Raw genomic sequence first — 22318 nt, forward strand, 5'->3', positions numbered from 1 at the left:
GGCAGAGTAGTTCATATGGAGAGGGTCTCCCTGTACTGAGAGGGGAAAATTGGATATTCAGCGAACCAGTGAGTGTAACAGTTTGGAGCGGGATACACCCGAGAAAAACCTCGCTGAGGGGGAAGGTTAATGACTTCCTGTCCCCATGGAGCATCCCCATTGGCTATCATCTAGAGGGGCGTCGCCAGGGGAGCCCACACGGCAGCGTGCTATACTCACCACTCTCTCATTTCACCACGCTAACAAAAAACTAATTAAAGGCAGGCGCTTCTCAGGCCACCTCTCTTCAACACATGCATACTAATGAGGATCATTTAGGGGAAAACTTGCTGGATTCAGCCCTCATTTAAATGACTAAAATAGCAATTTTTCCAGAAACAAGGTGGTGTTTAGGGGTGAACAAGATTCTGAGGGTTTCCGTAAGGGGAGTGAATAGAATTGACATAAATCAGGACTGTCTCATGTCCCCACAACAATTTACAGTCTGCAGAGGAACTTCTGACACTCAAGGCTCAGTGTAGAAGTTTGTCTCTGATACTGTTAGTCTGTCCGTCCGTCCGTCGGTCGGTCGGTGTCTGTCCGTCCGTCCGTCCGTCGGTGTCTGTCTGTCCGTCCGTCCGTCCGTCGGTGTCTGTCCGTCCGTCCGTCGGTGTCCGTCCGTCCGTCCGTCCGTCCGTCCGGTGTCCGTCCGTCCGTCCGTCCGGTGTCCGTCCGTCCGTCCGTCCGTCCGTCCGGTGTCCGTCCGTCCGTCCGTCCGTCCGTCCGTCCGTCCGTCGGTGTCCGTCCGTCCGTCCGTCCGTCCGTCGGTGTCCGTCCGTCCGTCCGTCCGTCGGTGTCCGTCCGTCCGTCCGTCCGTCGGTGTCCGTCCGTCCGTCCGTCCGGTGTCCGTCCGTCCGTCCGTCGGTGTCCGTCCGTCCGTCCGTCCGTCGGTGTCCGTCCGTCCGTCCGTCGGTGTCCGTCCGTCCGTCCGTCGGTGTCCGTCCGTCCGTCCGTCCGTCGGTGTCCGTCCGTCCGTCGGTGTCCGTCCGTCCGTGTCCGTCCGTCCGTCCGTCGGTGTCCGTCCGTCCGTCCGTCGGTGTCTGTCCGTCCGTCGGTCCGTCCGTCGGTCCGTCCGTCGGTCCGTCCGTCGGTGTCTGTCCGTCCGTCCGTCGGTGTCTGTCCGTCCGTCCGTCGGTGTCTGTCCGTCCGTCCGTCGGTGTCTGTCCGTCCGTCCGTCGGTGTCTGTCCGTCCGTTGGTGTCTGTCCGTCCGTGTGTCTGTCCGTCCGTGTGTCTGTCCGTGTGACGTACCTGATCATTTCTTCTTGGTAGAGGGAACTGACTGCTGGGCCTCCAAATCCTGTCCTACGATCTCTTCTCTCCTGGAACAAGAAACTAAAAATTACATCCAGACATTCATTGAAAGGGGTCAGACAACTGCACCAATATCTTACACTATGAATAACACATTTGACATAATACCCCCTTCACCTCTTGTAATAACAGCGAGTCTGTAGCGGTGCGTGCCACACTATTGTGCTCTAAGGACAGCTCAGTATTCCCCTACCTAGTTATCCAGTATAACAGTGCACTCTTCTCCCCACCTAAAACAAGCACACTGTGCCATACAATGGAAAACAAAAGAGCCACTGGGAGAATGAATTTCCCTATTCACAGACAGAAATAGGTTCACCTAGTCACGATGCTCTCACATGTTGTTTAGACGTGACTCCAAAACATGGGTAATAGTTCTATCTAAAAGATCAGCTTTGAGTACATTTTAACTGCTCAAAATCATTTCAGCTATTTTAGCTTTCCCTATTTTCTGAAAAACGTTTACCGTTACATGCTGTAACGTATTCACTTCTAAACTCAGAATATTAGTTGATGCACTTCCTTTTATAATGTAAAGCTAGTGCATCCAACTATTACAAAAAAAATAGGAGAGAGGTCAAAAACAGACTATTGTTTCTGCTGCCTTCATCCCCATCCAGCCTCTCCTAAATCTGTTTGTCTGGACCTTGGTAAGAATAGAGTCCCTGCACTTTGTTAACACTAATACAATCACATCCTTTTCAGAGGGGCATTTGTGCATTTGCCTTCTCCTGGCATTGTGCCACGCTGGGGGCCTTGTCAGCACGTATTGGTCTCGATGGCAGCGCCAGAGAAAGGGATGTGTCAGGTTGGCTCACAGGCCACTGATGCCTGCTGACACTCACATTGTAGCAGGACGGACGGAGAAGGAGAGAGGCGGGTGGAAGCCACTAGCTACAACAGGACGGGTGACAGGCTTTAATGTCACACTGCTAAACATCACTCTAAATCTCTCCTTTGAGGACAGAGAAGGGGACATATCTGCTTTGTGCTGAATTTTTATTGGGGACGAAAAGTGCATTTGTGTTTCTCTCATGTTTGGTACTTTCCTCAGCCTTGATAAATAGAGGTCAGAACAAACGATATAAAAACTATTCTGCATCAGTTGTATCAAACCATACCCTACCCATGCTGGAAATTAAATACTTCAAAAGGAGGGACTGGTTTATTGAAACACAAACATGTTGTTTCATTCAACCTTTTTGCAGCCCCTCCTTCCCATTCCCACGTTCCCATCCACAGTTTTTATGCAGTTGTCTAAAAAAATCATGACAGCTTTAATGGAAACAGGAAGTTTTGGTACAATTTTATAAATAATGACAATTTGTTCGTTCGACATGGTGGGATCATTTTGTGTCTGTAAAATTTATTACGCGAGAAATGGCTTTGGAAAAGTCTTTATGCGCAAATATTGATATACAGTGCCTTTAGAAAGTATTCATACCTCTTGACTTATTCCGCATTTTTTTGTGTTACAGCATGTCAGAGCAGAAACTATAACATAAAGTCCATGTAACTGTTCGTATATCTCTGAGAGAATTGTGTTGAGGCATATATCTGGGTAAGGATATACAACTATTTCTAGTGTGCACAGTGGTCTCCAACATCGGGAAATTGAAAAAACATGGAACTACTCAGACTCCGTCCGTCCAACCAAACCGAGCAACCGGGCAAAAAGGACCTTGGTCAGGGAGGTGACCAAGAACCCAATGACCACTGACAGAACTACAGATGGGAGAACCTGCCAGAAGGACAACAATCTCTACAGCACTTCACCAGTCTGGGCTGAATGGGAGAGTTGCCAGACGGAAGCCACACCTGAGAAAAAAGGCACATGACAGCGCACCTGGAGTTTTCAAAAAGGCATGTGAAAAACTGAGATCATAAGGCAAAAGAGTCTGTGGTCTGATGAGACAAAAAATTGTACTCTTTGGCCTGAATGAAAAGTGCTATGTCTGGAGAAAACCTGGCACAGCTCATCACCCGTCTAACACCATCCCTACCGTGAAGCATGGTGAGTGGCCCAGCCAAAGCCCAGACTTGAATATCTGTGGAAAGACTTGAGGATTGCTGTTCACCGCCGCTCCCCATCTAACTTACTAGAGCTTGAGAAAATCTGCAAGGAAGAATGGGAGAAAATCCCCAAATCCAGATGTGCAAAGCTGACACAGACATAACAAGATGACTCAAAGCTGTATTCGCCGTCAAAGGTGCTTCTACAAAGTATGGACTCAGGAGTGTGAATACTTGTATACATGAGATACTTCTGTATTTCATTTTTTATACACTACCGTTCAAAAGTTTGGGGGCACTTAGAAAAGTCCTTGTTTTTAAAAGAAAAGCAAAAAAATGTGTTCATTAAAATAACATCAAATTGATCAGAAATACAGTGTAGACATTGTTAATGTTGTAAATGACTATTGTAGCTGGAAACGGCTGAATTTTAATGGAATATCTACATAGGCGTATAGAGGCCCATTATCAGCAACCATCACTCCTGTGTTCCAATGGCACGTTGTGTTAGCTAATCCAAGTTAATCATTTTAAAAGGCTAATTGATCATTAGAAAACCCTTTTGCAATTATGTTAGCACAGCTGAAAATTGTTGTGCTAATTAAAGTAGCAATAAAACTGGCCTTTTTTAGACTAGTTGAGTATCTGGAGCATCAGCATTTGTGGGTTCCGTTACAGGCTCAAAATGGCCAGAAACAAAGAACTTTCTTCTGAAACTCGCCAGTCTATTCTTCTTCTGAGTAATGAAGGCTATTCCATGTGAGAAATTGCCAAGAAACTGAAGATCTTGTACAATGCTGTGTACTACTCCCTTCACAGAACAGCGCAAACTGTCTCTAACCAGAATAGAAAGAAGACTGGGAGGCCCTGGTGCACAACTGAGCAAGAGGACAAGTACATTTGAGTGTATAGTTTGAGAAACACAAGTCCTCAACTGGCAGCTTCATTAAATAGTACCCGCAAAACACTAGTCTCAACGTCAACAGTGAAGAGGCGACCCCGGGATGCTGGCCTTGCCAGCAAAGAATGTTGCAAAGAAAAAGCCATACCGCAGACTGGCCAATAAAAAGAAAAGATTAAGATGGCAAAATAACACAGACACTGGACAGAGGAACTCTGTAATTCAATTTGATGTTATTTTAAATGGACAAAAATCTTTTGCTTTTCTTTAAAAAACAAGGACATTTCTAAGTGACCCCAAACTTTTGAACGGTAGTGTACGTTTGCACACATTTTTTTAAAACATTTTCCCCACTTTGTCATTATGGGGTATTGTCCGTAAAAAAAAAAACAACATTTAATCCATTTTGAATTCAGGCTGTAACAACAAAATGTGGAATAAGTCAAGGGGTATGAATATTTTCTGAAGGCACCGTAATAACCATCATAACTTGGAGTCATGCGATGATATGATCCTCACACTACGAATCAGGAAACCATGATGTTTATTAGGCTACAGATTAAACAAATGATGATTAACTTCACAGTTTGGTGAAAGTGCACAGTGATCTTGATGCTCCTTTCCAATAAATATCGAGGGTGTTATTCTGGTGACATGATGATCGATGCATGGCTGCTGTTTGACAAAAATGTTGTCGCTCTTATCCATAATAATCTCATCATGTAGACTAGCCTACCCACACTGTATCTGCGAGCTGTTGGCTAGAGCGCGGGTGCCAAGACAAGAGTAGGCACATCTGCTGTTTAATGCAACAGTTTTTGTGACAAAACTATCGGTCGAGTTGAAAATGCCACAGAAACACATTGAACTTGTGATTTTTATTCGGTACATGAAAAAGTACATTCTGTGTGCACTATGTCATCACACAGTGATTTTTATCCACGACAAGTCCATTTGGTGGAAACACACCACTGGTGAGAAAATGTGCATATTGTCTTTATGCGCATTTCTGAATCTGTCGCCAATTGGATGTAAATCTAGCTACTGTCAGTCTGCTTGGTCCCAGTTGGCAGGTATGTTATTGTAACGGTGTATCATTTAGTGAGTGAATGATTCCAGTGCCACACTCCCTGAGAGAGCAGGCTCATGTCTGCATAACAACCCTACCCCTGATGCAGGCAGGTACACCACATACGCAATCTGTGAGCGCAGAAAATGTCTTGTATTTAGGCTAGATGAAAACCTCTCTCACAAATAATGTAAAACTCACAATAATTATATTTTGCCTACATAGATGATGAAAACAAAGAGAGAATCACAAAATCATTTCCTGGAGTTGGTTTCATTCTAATCTGTCAACATTAAAGAGACAGCATCAGGTAATGTTAGACAAATGCTGACCAGCAGGGGGCCCTGGCTGACTGCAACTTGGCAGAAAGACCAAGCGTTTGTCAAATACAATTTTATTTTATTTGTCACATGCTTCGTAAACAACAGGTAGACTAACAGTGAAATGCAGTAAGCATTTCACTGTTAGTCAACACCTGTTGTTTACAAAGCATGTAACAAATACAATTTGATTTGACCAATGCGTAGTCTTTCAGCCAAGTTGCAGTCAGCCAGGGCCCCCTGCTGGTCAATGTGCCATACTGCATCCTAACGTGCAGATGGAGCTGTCAAAGTTTTTTATTTTTATTTCACCTTTATTTAACCAGGTAGGCCAGTTGAGAACAAATTCTCATTTACAACTGCGACCTGGCCAAGATAAAGCATAGCAATTCGACACATACAACAACACAGAGTTACACATGGAATAAACAAAATATACAGTCAATAATACAGTAGAACAAAAGAAAACAAAAAGTCTATATACAGTGAGTGCAAATGAGGTAAGATAAGGGAGTTAAGGCAATAAATAGGCCATGGTGGCGAAGTAATTACAATATAGCAATTAAACACTGGAATGGTAGATGTGCAGAAGATGAATGTGCAAGTAGGGATACTGGGGTGCAAAGGAGCAAGATAAATAAATAAATACAGTATGGGGATGAGGTAGGTAGATAGATGGGCTGTTTACAGATGGGCTATGTACAGGTGCAGTGATCTGTGAGCTGCTCTGACAGCTGGTGCTTAAAGCTAGTGAGGGAGATATGAGTCTCCAGCTTCAGAGATTTTTGCAGTTAATTCCAGTCATTGGCAGCAGAGAACTGGGAGGAAAGACGACCAAAGGAGGAACTGGCTTTGGGGGTGACCAGTGAGATATACCTGCTGGAGCACGTGCTACGAGTGGGTGTTGCTATGGTGACCAGTGAGCTGAGATAAGGCGGGGCTTTACCTAGCAGGGTCTTGTAGATGACCTGGAGCCAGTGGGTTTGGCAACGAATATGAAGCGAGGGCCAACCAACGAGAGCGTACAGGTCGCAATGGTGGGTAGTGTATGGGGCTTTGGTGACAAAACGGATGGCACTGTGATAGACTGCATCCAATTTGTTGAGTACAGTGTTGGAGGCTATTTTATAGATGACATTACCGAAGTCGAGGATCGGTAGGATGGTCAGTTTTACGAGGGTATGTTTGGCAGCAAGTTCATTATCTTTATTTAGTCAAGTCAAGCCTACTGAAGCAATGGAGACAGGATTCTTATCAGAAGGGGCACATACTATTATTTGCACACTTAGCCTACAAATAAAAATGGTTCAAATGTGAGCAAGACATTTGTTTCAGTTCTCATATCGCTGTGTTTCCTGCAGTTGGAAATGGTATTATGTAAATGTATCAGATGAAGTGTAATGTATTATTGGATTTGTGAGGGCTTTTTACCTTCTGACTGCTGTCTGGGTCTAGCGAAGTTACACACGAAACGTACTCCTGCATGGCCTGTTCTGCACTCATGTCCTCAAGCTGCTTCCATGCTGTCCTGTAGCAAAACATAACCACAACACAGCAGATTGCTTCTGTTCCTCCCAAAAGCATTCAAGAGAACAAGACCATGCAGTAAATGAGTTTCAATTTGTAACAAAAAAATAGAATGTAGAAACCGGTACGGTTTTGGAAACATAAGGAATGTGTCTTTCATATCAGCGAGAAATACTCCAAATATTCCATCTAAACACTCCATCTAAATGTGAATCGGCGAGTTTTGTTAAGATCCCTGACGCTCGTTCTGAACGTTAAAACTCATCGCTTTGGGTACGGTTTTGGAAACATAATGAAAGTATCTTTCATATCAGCGAGAATTCTATATTTCTTTAAAGGTAGAGCTTAAATGAATATACACCGTTACAGGGTTAGTGTTCCCACACGGCCACATCTCCATGTTGCAGCGCTTGTTTATGCAAGACAGATGGTAGACATAGGCAGCCACCTGTATCTAGCATGCGCTGAACATTGTGTGTAAGCGTAACTGGGGATGAAGTGTAGTTCCTACCAAGTTCCTCTTCACACACAGCTTATGGATTTGTACAAATGAGTGGCATATGTTTCGAAAACCATTTCACAAGGGATGATTATTGACTTTTCTAATCATTAAAACACTACAAATGGTAGTTTACACACAGCCAACCATGGGCGAAGCTAACTGTTGAAAACCCTATGAAGAAGAATTTTTGAGAGCTAGATTCACCCTAGCCCAATATTGGACAAAAGGAGCCTAACATTATTGCTTAGTTCAAGGACTTTATATGTTCTGTTTAAAGGGCAAAAAGGCTCTGGAAGCTAACACTCCCTAATACTCCATCTAAACGTGAATCGATTCTCAATTGTGGTACGGTTCTAGAAACATCCATTCCTTTACTTTCCTATCACATCAAAATAATTTCACAAATGCAAAAAACACACTTACTGAACACTATATAACCGGTTTTAACACAGTTGCAACTGACAGTATTTTTCCAGTGACAAAACATTTGTGGAGTCCAGTGGTGTAAAGTACTTTAGTAAAAATAGTTTTTTGGGGTTATCTGTACTTCACTTCAATATTTAGGACAACTTTTAATGCACTACATTCCTGAAAAAAATGATGTACTTTTTACTCCATACATTTTACCTGACACCCAAAAGTACTCGTTACTTTTGAATGCTTAGCAGGACAGAAAATGGTCCAATTCGCACACTTATCAAGTGATCACCCCTGGTCATCTGCCTCTGATCTGGCAGACTCACTAAACACAAATGCTTTGTTTATAAATGATGTCTGAGTGTTGGAGTGTGACCCTGGCTATAAGGTTATATATATATATATATATATATATATATATATATATACACACACAGTTGAAGTCGGAAGTTTACCTACACTTAGGTTGGAGTCATTAAAACTCGTTTTTCAACCACTCCACAACTTTCTTGTTCACAAACTATAGCTTTGGCAAGTCGGTTAGGACATCTACTTTGTGCATGACACAAGTAATTTTTCCGACAATTGTTTACAGACAGATTATTTCACTTATAATTCAAGGTATCACAATTCCAGTGGGTCAGATGTTTACATACACTAAGTTGACTGTGCCTTTAAACAGCTTGGAAAATTCCAGAAAATTATGTCATGGCGTTAGAAGCATCTGATAGGCAAATTTACATAATTTACATAATTTGAGTCAATTGGAGGTGTACCTGTGGATGTATTTCAAGGCCTACCTTCAATCTCAGTGCCTCTTTGCTTGACATCATGGGAAAATCAAAAGAAAGACCTCAGAAAAATATTGTAGACCTCCACAAGTCTGGTTCATCCTTGGGATCAATTTACAAATGCCTGAAGGTACCAGGTTCATCTGTACAAACAATAGTACGCAAGTATAAACACCATGGGACCACGCAGCCGTCATGATGCTCAGGAAGGAGACGCGTTCTGTCTCCTAGAGATGAACGTACTTTGGTGCGAAAAGTGCAAATCAATCCCAGAACAGCAGCAAAGGACCTTGTGAAGATGCTGGAGGAAACCGGTACAAAAGTATCTATATCCACAATAAAACAAGTCCTATATCGACATAACTTGAAAGGCCGCTCAGCAAGGAAGAAGCCACTGCTCCAAAACCGCCATAAAAAAGCCAGACTACGGTTTGCAACTGCGCATGGGGACAAAGATCGTACTTTTTGGAGAAATGTCCTTTGGTCTGATGAAACAATAATAGAACTGCTTGGCCATAATGACCATTGTTATGTTTGCAGGAAAAAGGGGGAGGCTTGCAAGCTGAAGAACATTGTCCAAACCGTGAAGCACGGTGGTGGCAGCATCATGTTGTGGGGGTGCTCTGCTGCAGGAGGGACTAGTGCATTTCACAAAATAGATGGCATCATGAGGAAGTAACATTATGTGGATATATTGAAGCAACATCTCAAGACATCAGTCAGGAAATTAAAGCTTGGTCACAAATGGGTCTTCCAAATGGACAATGACCCCAAGCATACTTCTGAAGTTGTGGCAAAATGGCTTAAGGACAACAAAGTCAAAGGAGTGGCCATCACAAAGCCCTGAACTCAGTCCTATAGAAAATGTGTGGGCAGAACTGAAAAAGCGTGTGTGAGCAAGGACGCCTACAAACCTGACTCAGTTACCAGCTCTGTCAGGAGGAATGGGCCAAAATTCACCCAACTTATTGTGGGAAGCTTGTGGAAGGCTACCAGAAATGTTTAACCCAAGTTAAACAATTTAAAGGCAATGCTACCAAATACTAATTGAGTGTATGTAAACTTCTGACCCACTGGGAATGTGATGAAAGAAATAAAAGCTGAAATAAATCATTCTCTACTATTATTCTGACATTTCACGTTCTTAAAGAAAGTGGTGATCCTAACTGACCTAAGACAGGGCATTTTTTACTAGGATTAAATGTCAGGAATTGTGAAAAACTGAGTTTAAATGTATTTGGCTAAGGTGTACTTCAACTGTATATACACAAATAATAGCAGAGAGAATTATTTATTTCAGCTTTTATTTCTTTCATCACATTCCCACATTCCCAGACTATTATGTGTAATGTAATTGAACTGATAGTCATGATCAAGTGCTAGATTCACCCATACAAATTCCTGCCAGGAAATGAATAAACACATCACACCAGCACAATGATTAACCAATGACAAACATACCATTTTCTTTGACCTTCAAAATCGAAAAACCCAGGCTTTGCTGTATTGCACTTTCCAACCTTTACCTGTGAACATATGAAAGAGGTGATGATTAGGGAAGGGATTGAATAGCAGCATAGCCGAATCATCTGTTTGACAGCACTCAGCAGAATTCTCACTAACCATTCAATGGCAAGTAATAGGTGAAAATCTATCATACACCTGTTTGTGATTTGTGTACTTAACTGTGGTTTACACCCCCCACCCACCACCACCACAAGTCAACAAAACAGTGTAACAATGATATTGTGTATGCAAGAGCATGATTTGGTGGCACAAATAGCTAGAAAATTACAGACATGAATGTAGCCTGAATATGCATACCATGTCACCTGATAGCGATCTAGCAAGCATCTATCTAAATAACAAATGGGACCATTGTTTGGGATGTACTGCTATCTGATAGTCACCTGTTTATACCTAGCATACAGGTACAACAATTGTTCCCTACTGGCGGTCTGAACTAGGTCTCGGAGACGGTCTGCCGCTGCCTCAAATTCGTGTTCCAATTCCTCCCCTTCCAGTCGATGACCCGGGTCATCTACACCGCAGTCGAATTTCCCTAATCCTAGATCTGAGTCGGAGTCTGATCCTCCGCCTAGAGGCTCTCCTGTATCAGGCCGAGCTGGGTCGGTACCTGAGCCTGTGGCAGAATCAGGTGAAGATGATGGAGAGCGTGATGCCATTGTCGAAAATCTTATAATATCGCTCTCAGTAGTTTCTACAGCATACGCATATATAACGTTACTATGTATCGGGTTTCTATTTATTTTATCCTTTATCGCTAAAAATCGTTTATCCGTATTAGTTGGACTTGTTTGCACAAATGGTCCGTCTCTGGTACACCCCACTAAAAGACTCGGGTAGAACTAAGACTAGGAACAACGGTTCCTAAATCACATTTTATTGGTCGCATACACATATTTATTTGTGTTTCTAGCTCCAACAGTGCAGTAGTATCTAACAATTCACAAAAATACACACACACATCTAAAAGTAAAATAATGGAATTAAGAAATATCTAAATATTAGGACGAGCAATGTCAACATGGCATTGACTAGAATACAGTATATACATATGAAATTAGTAAAACAGTATGTACACATTATTAAAGTGACCAGTGTTCCATTATTAAAGTGACCAGTGATTCCATGTCTATGTACATAGAGCAGCAGCCTCTAACGTGCAGGGTTGAGTGACCAGGTGGTAGCCGGCTAGTGACAGTGACTAAGTTAAGGGCAGGGTACTGGGTGGAGGCCGGCTAGTGATGGCTATTTAACAGTCTGATGGCCTTGTCTGAACCTGTTTTTCAGTCTCTCGGTCCCAGCTTTGATGCACCTGTACTGACCTCGCCTTCTGGATGATAACAGGGTGAATAGGCCATGGCTCGGGTGGTTGATGTCCTTGATGATCTTTTTGGCCTTCCTGTGACATCGGGTGCTGTTGGTGTCCTGGAAGGCAGACAGTGTGCCCCCGGTGATGCGTTGGGCAAACTGCACCATCCTCTGGAGAGCCCTGCGGTTGCCATACCAGGCGGTGATACAGCTTACAGACGGTGATACAGCCCGACAGGACGCTCTCAATGGTGCATTTGTAAATGTTTGTGAGGGTGTTAGGGGCCAAAGCCGAATTTCTTCAGCCTCCTGAGGTTGAAGAGGTGCCGTTGCGCCTTCTTCACCACACTGTCTGTGTGGGTGGACCATTTCAGATTGTCAGTGGTGTGTATGCCGAGGATCTTGAAGCTTTTCACCTTGTCCACTGCGGTCCCGTCGATGTGGACGGTCCCGTCGACCTAAGATTCAGACAGAAATAATTGTATTTATTAGGATCCACATTATCCGACGCCTATGGCAACAGCTAGTTTAACTGCGGTCTGACACATAACGAAAAAGACATTACAGACAAAAGACTAGAATGTATATACATTTAAAAGCATTAACATGTGTTTATCTTTCATTTTTTTTACATTTGACATTTTAGTCATTTAGCAGACACTCTTATCTAGAGCGACTTACAGTAGTGAATGCATACATTTCATACATTATTTTTTTCTTTTTCTCCATACTGGTCCCCGTGGGAATCGAACCCACAACCCTGGTGTTGCAAACACCATGCTCTACCAACTGAGCCACACATAAACTCAGCTAAAAAAAAGAAACGTCCTCTCATTGTCAACTGCGTTTATTTTCAGCAAACTTAACATGTGAAATATTTGTATGAACATAACAAGATTCAATAACTGAGACATAAACTGAACAAGTTCCACAGACATGTAACCAACAGAAATGGAATAATATGTCCCTGAACAAAGGGGGGTCAAAATCAAAAGTAAGAGTCAGAATCTGGTGTGGCCACCAGCTGCATTAAATACTGCAGTGCATCTCCTCCTCATGGACTGCACCAGATTTGCCCGTTCTTGCTGTGAGATGTTACCCCACTCGTCCACCAAGGCACCTGCAAGTTCCCGGACATTTCTGGGGGGAATGGCCCTAGCCCTCATCCTCCAATCCAACAGTCCCAGACGTGCTCAATGGGATTCAGATCCGGGCTCTTCACTGGCCATGGCAGAACACTGACATTCATGTCTTGCAGGAAATCACGCACAGAACGAGCAGTATGGTTGGTGGCATTGTCATACTGGAGGGTCATGTCAGGATGAGGGTACCACATGAGGGAGGAGGATGTCTTCCCTGTATCGCACAGCGTTGAGATTGCCTGCAATGACAACAAGCTCAGTCCGATGATGCTGTGACACACCGCCCCAGACCATGACGGACCCTCCACCTCCAAATCGATCCCGCTCCAGAGTACAGGCCTCGGTGTAAGGCTCATTCCTTAGACGATAAACGCGAATCCTACCATCACCCCTGGTGAGACAAAACCGCGACTCATCAGTCCAACCTCTCTCAGCCTAATGCGGACAGTCTGAGCACTGATGGAGGGATTGTGCGTTCCTGGTGTAACTCGGGCAGTTGTTGTTGCCATCCTGTACCTGTCCCGCAGGTGTGATGTTCGGATGTACCGATCCTGTGCAGGTGTTGTTACATGTGGTCTGCCACTGCGAGGACGATCAGCTGTCTGTCTTGTCTCCCTGTAGTGCCGTCTTAGGCGTCTCACAGTCCTCACATTGCAATTTATTTCCCTGGCCACATCTGCAGTCCTCATGCCTTCTTGCAGCATGCCTAAGGCACGTTCACGCATATGAGCAGGGACCCTGGGCATCTTTCTTTTGGTGTTTTTCAAAGTCAGTAGAAAGGCCTCTTTAGTGTCCTACATTTTCATAACTGTGACCTTAATTTGCCTACCGTCTGTAAGCTGTTAGTGTCTTAACGACCGTTCCACAGGTGCATGTTCATTAATTGTTTATGGTTCATTGAGCAAGCATGGGAAACAGTGTTTAAACCCTTTACAATGAAGATCTGTGAAGTTATTTGGATTTTTACGAATTATCTTTGAAAGACAGGGTCCTGAAAAAGGGACGTTTCTTTTTTTGCTGAGTTTACATGTCAGCACATACACACAACAAGTAGGTCACATGGGGGAGAGGCATTGTGCCATGAGATGTTGCTTCATTTGTTTGTTTTTTAAACCAGGTTTGCTGTTCACTTGCGCTATATAAGATGGAAGGGGGTTCCATTCACTCATGTCTCTGTATAATTCCCAATGTTTCCTTGAATTTGTTCTGGACCTGTGGAGAGTGAAAAGACCCATGGTGGCATGTCTGGTATGGTAAATATGTGTAAATTGACTATGTAAACAATTTGGAATTTCTAACACATTAATGTTTCTTATAAAAACAAGAAGTGACGCAGTCAGTCTCTCCTCAACTCTTAGCCAAGAGAGACTGGCATGCATAGTATTTACATTAGCCCTCTGACTACAATGAAGAGCGAGAAGTGACACTCTGTTCAGGGCCAGCTGCAGCTTAACTTAGTCTTTCTTTGCAGTACTTGACCATATGAATGGAAAATAATCACGATAAGATAAAACTAGAGCCTGCAGGACTTGCTTTGTGGAGTGTTGTGTCAAAAGAGCAGAGCATCTCTTAATTATGGACAGACCTCTACCCATCTTTACAACCACTGAATCTAAATGCATGTTTCTAGTGGTACAGACAGGTACACACAGTAGTGTAAAAAATCGTGGTGTCAGGAATATTTGGATATAGTATATGTGTCACAAAAATCCCTGATGAAGGCCTATCCCAAGCCGAAAATCGTTGGCGTTTGTTAGACCTGTAGCCTAGGCAGCCGATAGTTGGCGCTAGATCTGCACTATCGTCTAGGATTGATGTGCTGGACTAGTCTCCCCAGCATATTTGTTGCCTCCATCACTGTATCAACTTTGCCTTACCCGTGGATCGGCTCGCCCATTCAGGCTGCAAATGCATATTTTTTCTCCTTAACTGGCTTTAATCGCGGGCCGTCGGAAAAAAATGTGTACCCTTGGATGCTGTGTGCAACACCCTAAATTGTCAGAAATTCCGATACTGGTGGTGGGAAATTGTTTTGTTGAGAGAGTAGCCTACACATATGTGTCCAGTTTTTTCCGACCGCCATCCATTAAAGCTAGGAGGGAAATGATGCCTTTGCAGCCTGAATGGAGGATGCTTTATGTACGAGCCGGTCCACGAGGGACACGAGTATATTACTTGCTGGACACATCCATCCTAGAGGATATTGCAGATCAAGCGTACACTATCGGCTTCCTAGGCTATTAGACATGCAGCTGCTGTTTATTTATTTATATTTTCTACCGAAATGGCAATATTTTTGTATGTAGCCTATATTTTTTTCGTTTAGCCTATCTGCCCAAAAGACGTAGCAACCTATGTCGAGAAAGTGACTACCCTATAGAACATGTTGTAGCCTACTGACAAGAGCAGCTTAATTATTATTATAATATTATCTGGTTAAATAGAACAGAAAAGACTATCGGAACCGTTACAAAAAAAAGTTTACACTTGCAAAACGGGGTTATTTTGGACGCAGTATTTGCAGCATACTGCAGTTGTACTGCACTTTAATTGCAGTTATACTGCACTCTGACTGCAATCTTTTTTCTTAAGAGAATTAACTAATTGCAATTGTAGCCTATGTAGCCTGTTGAATTAGTGTTGTTCGTCCAGTAGATGGCAGTATTAGATGGCATTAATAAACTGCACGCACCCACACCGGTCTCGCATTGCAGTGATCATGATGGAATGGAACTCCAACAGGCGGATGATTCATATTAGCAGTGCAGACGCACAAAGAGAAGTGGGCTATTGTGAATTAAATATAAAAATAGAGCACCTTACATTGTGGACCCTGGTACACCACTTGGCCTCAGAGAAGATAGATGGTCTGGAAACAAAACCAGACCAACAAAGTAACTTTATTTGTGTTGACATTTTGGTGGTCCTTAATCCTCATTATATGGTCAGTAGCCAGGCTATTGTTGCTCAAAGACGATAAATAAATGGAGAAGTCAGAGACAATTGCAGTGAAACAAATGGGAATTAAAAAATCCGACCCATAAACTTTTAACGATACTCCTTCATTCCCGACCTACTAAAAAAAAAAGTTTTTAAATATGTAATTTCCTCTCATACGATAGGCTACGGAATGACCTTCCCTACAGACAGTTGAGTAGCCATTTCATGTGATTGTGTGGCAAAGTAAAAGTTGGTGAGTCTTTCTAAAGTTCAGAAGAAACACATTTTCACAGTCTATAGCCTAAATTAAAATGATCTAACCTTGTAGAATAATGAATTTGGCTAAAATGAATATATATTGTCTGTGACTATTGGCAAATACAGCCTACTTCAGGATTATTTTACACATTATACTTTTTAATGACGCGGCCAGGAATTCTGAGGCATATTCCCAGAAATGAACCCCTAGAAATAAAGTGAAAGTGACAGCTAGAGGATTCCACCCAGGTCCTTATTAATCAATATGCCTACCATAATTCATGCAGGTAGGCTATACACGTAGAAAACATTTTTCTACAAATAATCTACCAATAAAGAAAAGACAGAAAGCTTAATTGGCTACATTTAGGGTGTCTTCCACTGAGGGGGTCTTCAGGTTATATTCATTACGCCGACTGTTTCAAAACGTTTCGTCTGTTGCGAAACGTTTTACTCCAAACGGAAAACGTTTAGCAACGAAAATGAAAGTTTCTATTGGACGAATTCAGGTAAGTCCCTACCCGTTTCGTTCCATTTTCTCAGTTTGCTTCTGTTTTGTTCTTAAACGGTAAACGGTTTCCTTTGCAAGATATAATGAATACACCCCTGATACACCGCCTGTCACTGCGCAGTGACGCAACCACGTTGTTGGTTGAATGCGATGGCGAACTGCTGTGTCCCCAGAATTGACAAGGGATCGAAGGGAGAGTCACTGAAGCATTTGCACCGGGACCGTTATATTGTCATCAAACCACCTGTTATAGGGAGGGAGGCCTCTGTTCCGCCATCCCTCCCACAAAATAGTATGGGACGGAGTTTCTTTGGAGTACGCTAATCGGGATAAGACAGAGTGCCCTAGAGTAAACTGACGCATGCGAGCCAGCAAGTTGACAGACATAACAAAACTTGCGTCAACAGGGGACAGTCCTACTAGGAATTACGGACGTTGAGTAGATAGCTGGTCCTGCAAAATGAAATTCGCGGAGCACCTTTCGTCCCATATTACTCCAGAATGGAGGAAACAGTACCTTCAATATGAGGTAATTACACATGTTTTTATTTCGATGTAGGATGATGCTTTCTGATTTAAAGTGAGAAAAGTCACTCATATCCATGTTAATGAATACATAATGAATTGATAGCATAGCTTGTTATTGGTCTTCGTAAATTGTATTAATCTTGATTTGTGTTTTTCTTATAGCTGTCAATTTAACTTTTAGCCTACTTCTTGAATAGTGTAACAAAAGACTGCTTGAATATGTAAATACGGATAGTTTATGGTAGGCTATTGCGTTGGCTGTAACTTTCCTTTTGATAAACCAAGCAGTCTTATTTATTTAATTTAGATTGTTTTAAAAATTTTGGCAATTACTTTGTGCATCATAGTTATCTTTGTGCAACCTTTCCTGAGGCTGTCAGTTTGATGGTATGGTACTTTTGTTCATTGATCAAATATTTGCTATTCATAAGCATTTATTCATTTTGTTAATAATTTTATTTACAAACGGAATTATTATATATACGGGATACATTGTTATTTTTCTTTCCATTTGTTGACATACACTGTATTTTTCACTACAGTCGTCGCGTGCGCGTCCATAACATTGGCCATTACATTGGAACGCTGAACAATAAGGATAGTATTTACGTGGCTTAGTCCATTGTTATTGTTTGCCAGTGTTGAAAAACAGACTTACAATATTTGCTGGTTATTTAAGAATGAGAAATGTAACTTTTTGAATAAAATATATGTCAATTATTATGCATAGGATAGTCTCAGTAAATGGGTAAAATCACAATACAATATTTTCATTATAATTCATAAATGTTTTCTATCCTGGAAAATTATATTCCCTTGCTAGATAACTGATTTGATTGAATAACATTATTATGTAAGTTATTTTGTTAAATGCAATTTTGGTTAATTAGATATTATGGCTTGCTTTGTTTGAAAAGCTTTAATTGAATGGATTAGATATAGCGTAGCCAAAACCAAAAAGTCTAAAACTGTCCATTTTTGTTATGTCTATGGTTTGGAGAAAGCAGTCTGAGGAGCATTTTCAGTGTCACACCCCACATCTTCTTGGTTCACGTTAAGAGCCTGAGTGCAGAAAGGCTCTTACAAGGCTGCCCATTCCATTTTGTTCTATGAATTATAGACAAAGATGCTGATGCGAGCCTCTGGAAGATTCTTAGTCTGCATCCCACTATCAAACCTGCATGCCTTACTCTGTGGGTTTATACCATGCTATAACAAGATAAATTCATATACAATTTATAATTACCTTCATTGATCTAGCAAGCCATCAAGTAGGCACAGGAAGGTATGTGCCTTCATTTGGATTAGGTGAGAATAAAACACATATGGATTAGGTGAGGGTAAAACACATATGGATTAGGTGAGGGTAAAACACATATGGATTAGGTGAGGGTAAAACACATATGGATTAGGTGAGGGTAAAACACATATGGATTAGGTGAGGGTAAAACATATGGATTAGGTGAGGGTAAAACACATATGGATTAGGTGAGGGTAAAACACATATGGATTAGGTGAGGGTAAAACACATATGGATTAGGTGAGGGTAAAACACATATGGATTAGGTGAGGGTAAAACATATGGATTAGGTGAGGGTAAAACACATTTGGATTAGGTGAGGGTAAAACACATATGGATTAGGTGAGGGTAAAACACATATGGATTAGGTGAGGGTAAAACATATGGATTAGGTGAGGGTAAAACACATATGGATTAGGTGAGGGTAAAACACATATGGATTAGGTGAGGGTAAAACACATTTGGATTAGGTGAGGGTAAAACACATATGGATTAGGTGAGGGTAAAACACATATGGATTAGGTGAGGGTAAAACACATATGGATTAGGTGAGGGTAAAACACATTTGGATTAGGTGAGGGTAAAACACATATGGATTAGGTGAGGGTAAAACACATATGGATTAGGTGAGGGTAAAACACATATGGATTAGGTGAGGGTAAAACACATATGGATTAGGTGAGGGTAAAACACATATGGATTAGGTGAGGGTAAAACACATATGGATTAGGTGAGGGTAAAACACATATGGCCACACTAGTCTTTGTCTATATTTGCAGCCTGACGCATGGAATCCAATACATGGCCATATCAGCCATTTTACACCTCAGTCAGCTTTGAGATGGCTGACCTTCTCAGAGCGGCCATGCCATGTTGGACAAATATTTCAATAATACTCAGTATGATTTATTATATGCAATTGTCTTTTCAGAAAGCACTTTGCTTTGTACTTTTAGTATTTTTCTCTGAGTGAAAGAAATATGTATTGTCTAGTCTCCTTAAGTTGTTGCGCTGTATTGACAGAAATCTGGTCACAATTATTCTGATTACAAATAAATTCTGAAACATTGTAAGACTTTACACGTTGCTCTTATACCTGTGTATTAACACTGGTATTACTACATCAACAATATTGTTATATATATTTTTAGTAATGGATCTAGTTGATGTTTTATTGTGGGAGAATGTATTACAGAGCTCCATGCTAGAATCCCATATACACTTATAGGTGTTTAATACATATGCTGGTGCATGAGCGTTAGACAACACACCTGTGGCCAAGCAAAGTCAATCTAGATTCTCCTTGCAGATTGGTGTTAAAACTGTAATCTGTACAGTATCAGATGGGTGTTAAACATGGGAATGAAATCATAATAGCAAAAGGAATTATATTTCATTGCACAGTCATTTCTTGGCACAGTCATAGCATAGTAAATTAAACCATAGGTCTGCTTCAGACTTGCAATGCATAGTTTGTGTGTTAGGCTTCTTCAACTGTCTGACCTGTTTGTCTGTTATGGACATGAGGGCACTGGAGTGGGAGGCACAAGCAACGATTGCCAAGAGACTCTGACTCTTAGAGAATACACATAACTACATTTTATCCACCGGAAATATTAAATCAAATCACATTGTATTTGTCACATGCGTTGTAGACAACAGGTGTAGACTAACAGTGAAATGCTCACTTACGAGTACATTTCCAACAATGCAGAGTTAAAGATCAGATAAAAAATAAATAATAGAAATAGTGACACGAGGAATAAATACACAGTGAATAATAATGACAAAAAATAACATGGCTATATATAGTGAGTAGAAAATGACATTACTATATACAGGGAGTACCAATACCGAGTCCATGTGCAGGGGTGCAAGGCAATTGATGTAGCTATAGTGCATTTGGAAAGTATTCAGACCCCTTTACTTTTATCACATTTTGTTACGTTACAGCATTATTCTAAAATGAATTAAACACACAATAGCCCATAATGACAAAGCAAACACAGGTTTTTAGATGAAACATGACATTTACATAAGTATTCAAACCCTTTAATCAGTACTTTGTTGAAGCACCTTTGGCAGCGATTACAACCTCAAGTCTTATTGGGTATGACACTACAATCTTGGCACACCTGCATTTGGGGAGTTTCTCCCATTATACTCTTCAGATCCTCTCAAACTCTGTCAGGTTGGATGGGGAGCGTCGCTGCACAGCTATTTTCAGGTCTCTCCAGAAATGTTCAGTCGGGTTGAAGTCCGGGCTCTGGCTGGGCCACTCAAGGACATTCAGAGACTTGTCCTGAAGCCACTCCTGCATTTTCTTGGCTGTCTGCTTAGGGTCGTTGTCCTGTTGGATGGTGAACCTTCGCCCTAGTCTGAAGTCCTGAGCGCTCTGGAGCAGGTTTTCACCAAGGATCTCTCTGTACTTTGCTGCGTTAATCTTTCCCTCGATCCTGACTAGTCTCCCAGTCCCTGCCGCTGAAAAACATCCCAACAGTATGATGCTGCCACCACGATGCTTCACCGTTGGGATGGTGCCAGGTTTCCTCCAGACGTAACCCAAAGAGTTCAATCTTGGTTTCATCAGACCAGAGAATCTTGTTTCTTATGGGCTGAGGGTCCTTTAGGTGCCTTTTGGCAAACTCCAAGCGTGCTGTCATGTGCCTTTTACTGAGGAGTGGCTTCCATCTGGACACACTACTATAAAGGCTTGATTGGTGGAGTGCTGCAGAGATGGTTATCCTTCTGGAGTTCTCTGGAGTACTCTGAAGCTCTGTCAGAGTGACCATCGGATTCTTGGTCACCTCCCTAACCAAGGCCCTTCTCCCCCGATTGTGCAGTTTGGCCTGACGGCCAGCTCTAGGAAGAGCCTTGGTGGTTCCAAACTTCTTCCATTTAAGAATGATGGTGGCCACTGTGTTCTTGGGGACCTTCAATGCTGCAGAATTTTTTTGGTACCCTTCCCCAGATCTGTGCCTCGACATAATCCTGTCTCAGAACTCTACGGACATTTCCTTCGACCTCATTGCTTGGTTTTTGCTCTGACATGTACTGTCAACTGTGGGATCTTATATAGACAGGTGTGTGCCTTTCCAAATTATGTCCAATCAATTGAATTTACCACAGGTGGACTCCAATCAAGTTGTAGATGTAACGAGTCTCATAGCAAAGGGTCTGAATACTTATGTAACTAGTTTTTTCTGTTTTGTATTTTTAATACATTTGCAAAAATTTATACAAATCTGTTTTTGCTTTGTCATTGTGGGGTATTGTGTAGATTTATGAGGAAAATGTTTTATTTAATCAATTTTAGAATAAGACTGTAACGTAACAAAGTGTGGTAAAAGTCAAAGGGTCTGAATACTTTCCGAATGCACTGTATGTACTGTTCACATAAGAAGGGGTAAAGTGACTTGGCAACAGGATAGATTATAGACAGTAGCAGCAGTGTGTGTGTGTGTGTGTGTGTGTGTGTGTGTGTGTGTGTGTGTGTGTGTGTGTGTGTGTGTGTGTGTGTGTGTGTGTGTGTGTGTGTGTGTGTGTCTGTGTGTGTGTGTGTGTATGTGTGTCTGTGTCTGTGTCTGTGTGTGTGTGTGTGTGTGTGTGTGTGTGTGTGTGTGTGTGTGTGTGTGTGTGTGGCGTCAGTATGTGAATGTTATGTGTGTGTGGGCGTATGTATGTGTTGGGGTGTGAGTGTGTAGGTAGAGTCCATGTGTGTGTATAGAGTCAGTGCAAGAGAGAGTGCAAAAAAGGGTCAATGCAGGTTGTCCGGGTAGCCATTTGATTAGCTACTTAGCAGTCTTGTTTAGAAGTTTTATGGCTTGGGGGTAGAAGCTGTTCAGGGTCCTGTTGGTTCCAGACTTGGTGCATTGGTACCTCTTGCCGTGCGGTAGCAGAGAGAACAGTCTGT

General features: G+C 42.1%; 2 protein-coding genes across 3 annotated transcripts in view; one reads left to right on the plus strand and one right to left on the minus strand.

Annotated features, from left to right (window-relative positions):
* The window catches only part of acbd6 (acyl-CoA binding domain containing 6), a 74363-nt gene extending 63117 nt beyond the window's left edge, over nt 1–11246 (minus strand). Inside the window, exons 1-4 of one of the 2 annotated variants that reach the window (XM_014216695.3) lie at nt 10802–11246; nt 10353–10417; nt 7086–7182; nt 1289–1359 (exon numbers count right to left, since the gene is read on the minus strand). In XM_014216695.3, the coding sequence (XP_014072170.1) occupies nt 1289–1359; nt 7086–7182; nt 10353–10417; nt 10802–11077 (509 nt within the window). In that variant the 5' untranslated portion in view covers nt 11078–11246. The remainder of the gene's footprint in view (nt 1–1288; nt 1360–7085; nt 7183–10352; nt 10418–10801) is intronic. The other variant, XM_014216696.3, reaches the window with a different exon arrangement.
* A 5484-nt stretch (nt 11247–16730) lies between these two features.
* Nucleotides 16731–22318, plus strand: part of LOC106613915 (solute carrier family 53 member 1) — a 95821-nt gene continuing 90233 nt past the window's right edge. Inside the window, exon 1 of the mRNA XM_014216697.3 lies at nt 16731–17106. Within this exon, the coding sequence (XP_014072172.1) occupies nt 17038–17106 (69 nt within the window). The 5' untranslated portion in view covers nt 16731–17037. The remainder of the gene's footprint in view (nt 17107–22318) is intronic.

Source organism: Salmo salar, chromosome 10 (genome assembly GCF_965601325.2).
Source record: "Salmo salar chromosome 10, fSalSal1, whole genome shotgun sequence".
Lineage (NCBI taxonomy): Eukaryota > Metazoa > Chordata > Actinopteri > Salmoniformes > Salmonidae > Salmo > Salmo salar.